General features: G+C 47.5%; 1 protein-coding gene across 1 annotated transcript in view; it reads left to right on the top strand.

Annotated features, from left to right (window-relative positions):
- The window catches only part of ASH1L (ASH1 like histone lysine methyltransferase), a 178,780-nt gene that overhangs the window by 142,178 nt on the left and 26,504 nt on the right, over positions 1–10,098 (top strand). The window contains exons 9-11 of the mRNA XM_077764062.1: positions 7,239–7,312; positions 8,922–8,967; positions 9,083–9,191. Coding sequence (XP_077620188.1) covers positions 7,239–7,312; positions 8,922–8,967; positions 9,083–9,191 — 229 coding nt within the window. The remainder of the gene's footprint in view (positions 1–7,238; positions 7,313–8,921; positions 8,968–9,082; positions 9,192–10,098) is intronic.

Genomic DNA, 10,098 nt, shown 5'->3' with positions numbered 1-10,098 from the left:
TTTTAAAAAATAAAATTTTTTTTTTTTTTTTTTTTTTTTTTTTTTGAGAGAGAGCTGGAGAAAGGGGGCAGAGAGAGAGAAAATCCTATGCAGAGCACAGAGCCCAACGCAGGGCTCCATCTCATGACTCTGGGATCATGACCTGAGCTGAAATCAAGAGTCGGGTACTCAGTCGACTGAGGCAGACGGACACCCGGCTGCCTCAGCTGCTGGAGCACACAACTCTTGATCTCAGGTCGTGAGTTCGAGCCTATCATTGGGTGTAGAGATGACTTAAATAAAACTTGATAAAAAGAAAGAATGAGGCAAATGGCTTAATTTGGTGGAGAGGATTTAGTTTTAGGTGGGAGAAATGACACATGAATGTGAAAGCAGGAAGGAGCTGGTTGTGTTTAAGAAATTGTGCTGGTACAGCCATTATGGAAAACAGTATGGAGGAGCCTTGAAAAAATAAAAATAGAACAACCAAATGATCCAGCAGTTCCACTTATGGATATATATCCAAAGGAAATGAAAACACTAACTCAAAAAAAATATTTGCTGTGCCCCCCCCCGCCATGTTCATAGCAACATTATGTACAATAGCCAAGGCGTGGAAACAACCTAAGTGTCTGAGGGATGAGTGCATAAAGAAGAGGAAGCATATATACAGGCAACAGAATATTTCTCAGCCATGTTAAAAAAGAGGAAAGAAAACAAGAGGAAGGAAGGAAGTCCTGCCCTCTGTGACAACTCGGATGGACCCTGAGGGCATTATGCTGAGTGACCGAAGTCAGACAGAGAGACACAGACCCTGCGTCACCTCACTGCACCTGCACTCGTGGGGATCTTAAAAACAACCTCTAGGAAAGGAGATGAGGCACCTGGCTGGCTCAGTCCGGGGAGCAAGCGACTCTAGATCTCTGGGTCGTAGGTTCAAGTCCCATGTTAGGTGTAGAGATTACATAAGAATAAAAAATAGTAACAACACAAAATCTGTACAAGAAAAAAAGAAAATGAAGTGGATCGGATTTTCAGTCACCAGAAGCAGAGAGAGAGGCTGTTAGGAGAAAGGGGGTCAGAAGGTGCAAGCTCCAGTTACGAGCTGTGTTAAGTTCCAAGGACATACTGATCGGTGCGACGACTGTAGGTGACCCTGCTGTTTTCTGGAGAGGAAATCCCCAGAGTTCTCCTCACAAGGAAAATACACTGTTCTCTTTTTCTCTTGCCTCTTTATTGCATCTGTAAGAAATGCCTTGTGGACGCTAAACATCACTTCGCAGTACATGAAAGCCACTCCACCGTCCTGTGCACCTTAAACGTGTACGGTGATGCACGTCAGCTATATCTCAATAAAACCGGGGGGAGTAAATTAGTATACCAGCCAGGAAGAAACCGTGGCTAGGAAGAGTAGGGTTGGAGAAACTGGGGATGATGGGGATTAAGGGAGCACTGTGATGAGCACCGGGTTGTTAGGATAAAAGCTGAATAAAAAACCACACACGCCGTGGGGGTGGCCGGTGCCGCCTGACAGCCCGCACGGCTCCTCGGGGAGACACCTCTGCGTCTGTCCATTCGGAAAATGCTGTTCCATCAGGCCTCTGTCTCATACTTGAGATCCGGCAGTGAGCAGAATAGGGGAAGGCCCCTGCCCCGGGGCTGGCAGGCGTCCACGGGGTGGTGGGAATCACTCTGTGCCTGTATTTCTGGAGCTCACTTCTTTTTCCTCAGGCTGGCAAAACCAAAACCTTGAATTCTAGCGTTTTGTTGAGTGAAATTTAAGCAGTTCCCTCCAATATTTTTGGTCGTTATTTATAACCTCCTAAATGGCCCACACTTCACTGATACGCCACGCCTTTCAGTGACCCGCCGGACCAGAGAGAGAGCACGCAAGTGGGGAAGGGCAGAGAGTGAGAAAACTCCAAGCAGGCTCCACACTCAGCCCAGAGCCCCATGTGGGGCTCGATCCCATGACCCCAGGATCGTGACCTCACCAAAATCAAGAGTCAGACACTGAACCGACTGAGCCACCCAGGGGCCCCTACTACAGCTTTCTTAGGAGAGAATACCAGAACCATTTACACAGGATAAGAAGATGAGTGACTCTTACCTATTGTACAGCGGTGTGACGAACCAGTACTCAGATTATATGTAAACAGAGCTTTGTCTGAAGTGAGTCACTTAATTCTTGTTTTTAAAAAAAAATGCCAAGTTTTTGCCATAGTTTCATAGTTTAAGATCTCTTCACGAAAAGGAAGTTCTTTCCCCTGTCTGTTGAGTCCCCCGCTTTGGTCTCCTCGTCCGCTGGCTGCCTCACTAACAACGGGGGGTTGGCGGACATGTTTGAGTCCATCCATTTCCTCCCCACGTGAGGACTGATTTTGTGAAAGGAAATCCTCACGACTTCTCCCTGTTAGATTTCAAGGTCAGCACAAGACTTTAGAGCTTTTGTAACAAGTCTCCTCTTGAAAGTGACGTTGTTGCACAAATTCCGTTTTCTTTCAAAGAGAAAAGGATCTCTCTGCTCCTTCCCTAGTGAGAAGTGGCAGCACTTGAGATCTCGAGGCTTTAGCACCCAATCAGAAAAATCCACCGAAGATGTGATTTCATCCAACTTTCAGATGGCTCTAAAGTGATTTTTTCCGCCAGTTTTAAAATGTGGATTACCTAAAGAATCACTTTTTTAAATGAGATTTTCCTGAGGTTCTGCTGCGGTATCCTCTCCAACAGCATTTGATTAAGGAAATCCTTCAGGTCGTCTCGCTTCTGCGAAGGGCATCACCTGTCTCTGGTTTCAGAGATGTTAGAGGAGAGGAGAGAGCGCGCGCCGTTCCCCGCCCCGGCCCTCAGGGTGGGGGGCGAGGGGGTCACAGATGGTGCCAGGAAAGGCACCGGCACCTCATCCGAATGAACTGAGAGGTCACTGGCCTCGTTCCACAACACACCCCACCCAGCACGGAGCCGCCCGGAAGGGCAGAAGGGGAAGGACCAAGGGCACTGACTCCCCTTCCTTAGGGGCTTGGAGAGCAGGCTGCGTAGCCGATTTCGTCATGGGCGCCCACCCGGTAAGGCTGTGTTTCTGGAGGAGTTTTAAACTGCTGTTAGGTTAGAGAGTAAGCCCTGGGCCGGTGACCTGGCTTAGCACAGGTGACTCCATTTGAGACCTATTGTCTATCTCTCTCTCTCTTTGTCTCTTTTTTTTTTTTTAATGTTTTTTATTTATTTTTGAGAGAGAGCATGCAAACGGGGGAGGAGCAGAGAGAGACTGGGAGAGAGGATCCAAAGAGGGCCTTGAACTGTCAGCACAGAGCCCGACGCGGGGCTCAACCCACAAACCATGAGATCGTGACCTGAGCTGATGTCGGACACTCAACTGACCGGACCACCCAGGCGCCCCTCTTTTTTAATACATCTACCGAGACTCATTGCGAAGTCAAGATGTTGGACTGTGGGGAAAATCGTGTCTTTGAGGTTACTTGAAGTGGATGTGAATGCTTTCTTAGAGAAACTATTCNGCGTCGGGCTCTGTGTTGACAGCTAGCTCAGAGCCTGGAGCCTGTCTTTGAATTTGGTATCTCCCTCTCTCTCGACCCACCCCTGCTCATGCTGTCTCTACCTCTCTCTCTCAAAAATAAATAAAACATTAAAAAAGAAAAGAAAACATACCAGATCTTGCTGGCAAAGAAAGGAGTTAACCCTTTACATTACGGGTTTGTACTACCTTCTGAGAACCAATTCTGACTTTCTAAAAAATTATATTGTTATTAAGAAACAGTACTGGACAGCTCAGAGCCTGGAGCCTGCTTCAGATTCTGTGTCTCCCTCTCTGTCTGACTGTATCCCGCTCACATTCTGTCTCTCAAAAATAAATAAAAATGTTTTTTAAAAATTTTTAAATTAAAAAAAATCTGGTATGTAGCTAAAATCTGGGTTAGTTGTGTGGCCTTGGAAAAGTCACTTTGTCTCTGATTCTCAGTTGTTGTTTTAATCAGTAAATGGAGACATTGTGGTGGTGTCTGTAGGGTGAGGATGTGAGGTGGTTTGTGTAGAAGCCTAGTCTGGGACCTGGTACACAGTCAGTACTCAATAAATGTTCGGGAAAAGTAAAAGTTCTGTTGTTAATTTCAACAAGCAATTACTAAGAACCTGTTGTAGTCAGAGGTCAGAGGTCACACAGCCCTCCGTCAGGCTCTGTGCTGACAGCTCAGAGCCCAGAGCCTGCTTCGGATTCTGTGTCTCCCTCTCTCTGCCCCTGCCCTGCTCGCACTCTGTCTCTGTCTCTCAAAAATGAATAAACTGTTAAAAAAAAAAAAAAAAAAAAACAGTGACTGCATACTTGTAAAAAAATTGTTGTAATATAGAAAGGTGTGAATTGAAAATAAAGCTTGCCCTTCTCAGAAATATAATAATTTAGCATATCCCCTTTCAAACTTTTCTTCCAGCGCTTTCTGGTGGCATTTTTCAGTAAACAAAAAATTGAAAAAAACTCTGCAGTGAACATGCAGTATCTATGTCATTAACATCTGACTTTGATGGGTGCCTGGGTGGCTCAGTCGGTTAAGTGTCCAACTCTTGATTTTGGCCTAGGTCATGATCTCATAGTTCATGAGTTCAAGCTCCAGGTTCAGCTCTGTGCTGACTGCACGGAGCCTGCTTGAGATTTTCTCTCCCCCTCTCTCTCCTCCACCTCTCTGCCCATCCCCCAAGCTCACTCACTCACTCACCAAATAAACTTAAAAAATTTTTTGACTTTGATTTACCATATATTTATTTCTCCATCTGCTAATTCATCTGCAAAGTAAGTTGCAGACATTGGTATACCTCCTCCAAGTATGTCAGCACACACATCAGAGCCAAGATCTCAGTATTTGTTTACAGGCTTTTCTTTTGAGGTATATTTACCATCAATAAAATGCATAAATGTTAAATGTACGTTCGCTAAGGGTTTTCCTCACGGACCCACGTAACCCAGTCTCTCCTACACAGTGTCCTCACCCAGAAAGTGCCCTCACGCCCTTTCCCCGGCTGTCCCCACCACGAATAACTCTTCAGGGTTTTAAAGTATGTTTTTAATGAGCCCATGCCGTATTCTTCTGCAGCTTGGAGGGTGTTTCCACGTGGGTCAGTGCACCCCTCATTTTACCGCAGTAGCTGCACATCCCATTGTTCGAGTGTGCCAGCGTGTGCTTCCCTCTGATAAACCTGTACGGTGCTTCCGCTCTTCACCGCGGACTGTGCCGTGTCCCATCCAGCTTTGCCACCTGCCTGCAAGTGGAGCCCAGCCATCCCCCCCCACGTTATTGACCTGAAGTCCCCATGTTCTCCTCCCAGGATACACCTGTACCCCATGCTGCCGTATCCTCACGTCTGTCAGACTCGTTACGCATTACGTGTTAACATAAATACATGTTTCTATGAGAAATAACCATCCCAAAGAAAAATTTAATGAGAAAAGTGACTTTATTTCACATTTTTGCAAGTCTCTTTGATGTCAGAATTAATCGAAGACTTCTGGACTTTCTAATCTTTTTTGCATTCAATCTATTATGGTGTTACTTTGGTTCAAATACATGAAGAAATCTGTTCTCATGCAGATAAGAATATTTTAATAATTTCAGATAATTCTTCTTTGACACCGCAGCAAAAATATAAATGTAATAGTTCCTTAAAGGTGAATCATAATGTGGAGTGTGAATATCAGTGAACTTTTTGTATTCTGTTACGTTACAGTCCTTGGTCCCTCTTGGAACGTAAGTGAATTTTTACCTGGGCGGCTCAGTGGGTTAAGCGTCCTCCGACTCTTGATTTCAGCTCAGGTCCTGTTCATGCAGTTTTGGGAGTTTGAGCCCCACGTCGGGCTCTGTGCTAGCAGCTCAGCCTGCTTGGGACTCTGTTTCCCTCGCTCTCTGCCCCTCCCCCACTGGTGCTGTCTCTCACTCTCAAGATAAGTAAGTAAACTTGAAAAAAACATTTTAGTAAGTAAAAATAAATGGATTTTTTTACCCATTTGTCACTTTATCACTTCATGCGTCGGTCACTGAAACAGTCTGATTCACTGAATCGTACTGCTCTTCGGTTCCCCGTGTGTGTCCGAAACCCTTCACGTTGTTGATCTTGCCGCTTACTTCGTGAGGACAGTGAGTGTTGCAGAACTAAAGAGTCTCACGAGGGTGGGCACGAGTTTTCCACGATTCCAGTGTTCGCTTCACACTCAGATTTTATCACTGGAAACAGATCCTTCCAGCGGTTTCCTGAAGTGATGGGCTCACTTCACTCGCCGTCGGTCCCTGAGCCCAAAGGGCCACAGCTCATCCGTCGTCTGCTCACCGACAGACGGGCCGCACGGAAGAGGCCGGCGCGCTCACCGCCGTGTCCCCCGCCGTGTCCCCCGCGCGGCTGCCAAGCTGCGCTCTTCCCTTGGGCCGTGGAGGGGACTCCGTTTTTTGACTTGTGGGTCGACATCTCAGAATTTTTACGACTTCATCGAAAGCACTCGAGACGTTGAATGTTCTTACGATGCCGGCACGGCTCGTTTCCGGCAGCTTCCCTCTTCTGGCGCGGGTNCCGCCGAGGCGCCAGCGGGTCTGCCCACCACTACCTTCCCCACCAGGACGGGTGGGCGCCGCGTGTCCTCGTAGGAGGACGGGGGAGGAGCCCGCCCCGCGCGCTCTGTGGGGGCCCCCGCCCACCCCAGGGAAGCCATTGTGTCCCCGCACTGAGTCACCTCAAGGACGGACAAGTCAGAAAGCAGGGAAATAGATGCGGCCTCTTCAAAGCAGAAGGGGGCTTGTGACGCTTGATGGTGTCCGGTTTCAGTAGACGGAGAAAACGCTAACTGAGGGTAAACTTGAGTGTAAATACTCTTGAGTTCTTTAAACTCAGGGACTCCTGCTTTAGAAAATTCTTATACTTCCCATTCTTACAGACCATCTTCGATTATTTACAATAACGATTACAATAACGGAGAACAGATGCTCTAGGAAATAATTTTAATAAACGAACAATTCTCAGTTCCCTTCATAATGACCTGGGTACTTTTTGGAATGTTGTTTCATTCAGGCTGCTATTAAAATCTGTCTTTCGCAAATACCACATGGACGGTGATGGAAAAGCGTAGCTAAAATTAAACATTGGTGATGGAAAAATCCGTGAAATTAGAAATTAAATCTTGATCTTCCCAGTCGGCGCGGATGAGGCCTTGTGGCGGGCGAGCCTGTGTGCGCCTGGGCGCCGGAGGTGACCGTGTGTGTCTGTTGCAGGCAAGTACCTGAGGCAGAAGAGGATTGACTTCCAGCTTCCCTATGACATCCTTTGGCAGTGGAAACACAATCAGGTACAAGAGCCCGTCTTACCAGGTTTCCTCCTGGGGGGGGCGGGGGGGGGAGGCGACGGCAGGTCCCCGGCTCTGCCTCCTTGTTATGCCCCCATCTTAGGAAGGAAGCATGGAGAAGCTTCTGTCCCGTGAAGGTTACAGACTAAGAAAAATGAATTTGCATCCATATTTAATGTGACCTATTTGCCTGTATTCCTACTTCAGAATAGCAGCGAGTCCCTGCCTCCCCGGGCAGCCTTCTGTGTTATGCCGGGCTTTTATTTTGGTGGCGGAGACGTGTTCCGCAAGAATCCTGGTTGATGCAGGTCCCGGGAGGGTTCAGATGTACTGCCAGCGGCACTAAGAAATTTCAGGCTTTATTTTTGTTGGCTCCTTCCCATCCGTTTGGAATTTATTTTTCACGTACAAGAGAGATCTTCTACCAAAGGAAACAGGGAAAATATTTAACACTCACGTACTTTTAAAAGATCTTTTTTTAAATTGGGAGCTGAAGATGGGAAGGTGCTTTTTTCTCTCCTGCTCCTGGTTCCCTGACTGAAAAGCGCCCCCAGGGATTTCTGCAGTGAGCTGTGTGCCCCGGCCCGCGCTGGAAACGGCTTTGGGAAATAGGCAGGCAGATGTGGCGAGTAGACTCCTGAGCTTTGCCAGAATGCCAGCCAAGGTTCATTTTGGAGAGCCGAAAGCGGTGGGCCTTCTGCGCAGTCTCTCCCCGGTGACCTCTCTCGAATCTGAGAGGGTCAGTAGGTCAGACACGTGTCTCAGAGCTCGTACCGCGGAGACGTGCTCTGACCCGCCCCACTGAGAAGCGACGGTCGCGTCTCTTGCAGGATCGTACGCCCTCTCTTCGGGCATCGGGGCGGGGGGGGCTCTTGGCTCTTGGTTTCAGCCCCGGTCACTGTCCCTCGGTTCGTGGCATGAAGCCCCTTGTGCGGCTCTGAGCTGACGGTGCGGAGCCTGCTTGGGATGCTCCTCGCTCTCCTCCGTCCCTCCTCGGGCTCGCTCATGCGCTCCGTCTCTCTCTCGAAATAAATACATAAGCATTTTTTCAGTTTATTTGTTTTCTTAATTGCAATATGAAAGCTTTATTTCCTGCCTTCCCTCTCCCCTTTATTCACTAAATTATTGCCTTAATTAAAACGTGACCTGTGTTTTTCCGTAATTCCCATTCTGAACAGGCCAGGGTGCTCATCTCCGCAGCTCCGTGTGCCCTGCCCCCCGACCCCGACCATCTCGGCAAGCTCTGTGCAGCTTTTCCTTTCTTTTCATAAAGGCAAATCAGGCCTTAAGCAATTTTCATTTAAGACTCTTAAAACACGCTAAAGAAGCTTATAATTGAAAATGCATTTTCATTTAAAGTATTTACCATTTCCTCTGTTGTTGAATCTGTTTCTCTCTCACCTCACCCTGATCTAGTCAGTCACTTTTTATTTCAGGATAAAAAGTGATCACACCAAGAATTTCCCTCAGATACACACAACCCAGAAAGTCTTATCAATATTCCCATCTGAGCAGGGCACGTGGATACTTTCTTGTATTTTTAGTGATTGATGCTGCTCTCTGGCATTTGAAGTTAAATGCTATATCAAGATTTTTCTTTTCTTTCTTCTAGCTATACAAAAAGCCAGATGTCCCACTATATAAAAAAATCCGTTCAAGTGAGTAACTTGCGAGCTATTTTTTCTGCCGTCATACCATCAATGTTCTTCTTAGCCTGGTGCTTCAAACTGATCCTATGTGTTTACAAAGTACCCTTTGCTGTCTTCTCTCTAGATGTCTACGTCGATGTCAAACCGCTTTCTGGTTACGAGGCCACCACCTGTAACTGCAAGAAGCCAGAGGACGACGCCAGGAAGGGCTGTGTGGATGACTGTCTCAACAGGTACCGTCCCGTCTCTGTCTCTCTGCCAGCACAGGCTTCCAGACCCGGGGCGCTTCATTTGGAGGGAAAAGCTAAATAAGCTCTTTGGATTGCTCTCATGAAGCTGCATAAAGATCTATAAAACCTACTTGATGGCTGTCTCTATCTGCTTGGGCCGCCATGACCAAGTACCGTAGACCTGGTGGTTCAGAGAACAGAAACTTACTTCTCACAGTTCTGGAGGCTGGGAAGTCCAAGGTCAAGGTGCAAGGATTTGATGTCTGGGGAGGACCCAGCCCCGGGCTTGTAGACAGCCACTTTCTCCCTGTGTGCTCACGTGGCCTTTCCTCAGTGCATGCTCGCGGGGAGAGAGCTCTCTGGTCCTCTTCCTGGAAGGGCATTAATCTCATCATGAGGCTCCCACCCTCGTACCCTAATATAAACCGATTGACCTCCCAAATGTCCTATCTCCAAACAACCATCACACTGGGGGCTAGGGCTTCAGCTGTTCATTTTGAAGGGGGCACAAACATTCGGTCCATCACACGGGCTGACTAGAGTAACAGAAAAAGATTGAGACTTAGAGTCTAACCATACCCAGGTTTAAATCCTCTCACTACTTATGAGACCTGAGGAAGGTTATTTAACCCCTCTAATGAAAATAGTACCTTCTTTGTTGGGGGGTTGGGTGGCTTGGTTGGTTGAGCGTCCAACTCTTGGTTTCAACTCTGGTCATGATCCCAGGGTCATGAGATCCAGCCCCACGTCAGGTTCTGTGCTGAGCATGGGGCCTGCTTGGGATTCTCTCTCTCTTTCTCCCTTTACCCCTCCCCCCCACTTGTGCTCTCTCTCTCTCCTTCTTAAATAAAAAGGAAGGAGGGCAGAAGGAAGGAAGGGAGAAGGGAAGCAAGAAAACCTTCACAGGATG

This window comes from Crocuta crocuta, unplaced genomic scaffold (assembly GCF_008692635.1).
Source record: "Crocuta crocuta isolate KB4526 unplaced genomic scaffold, BGI_CrCroc_1.0 scaffold528, whole genome shotgun sequence".
Lineage (NCBI taxonomy): Eukaryota > Metazoa > Chordata > Mammalia > Carnivora > Hyaenidae > Crocuta > Crocuta crocuta.
Note: the sequence above shows the minus strand (reverse complement) of the source record. Positions and strands in the feature narration are given on the sequence as shown.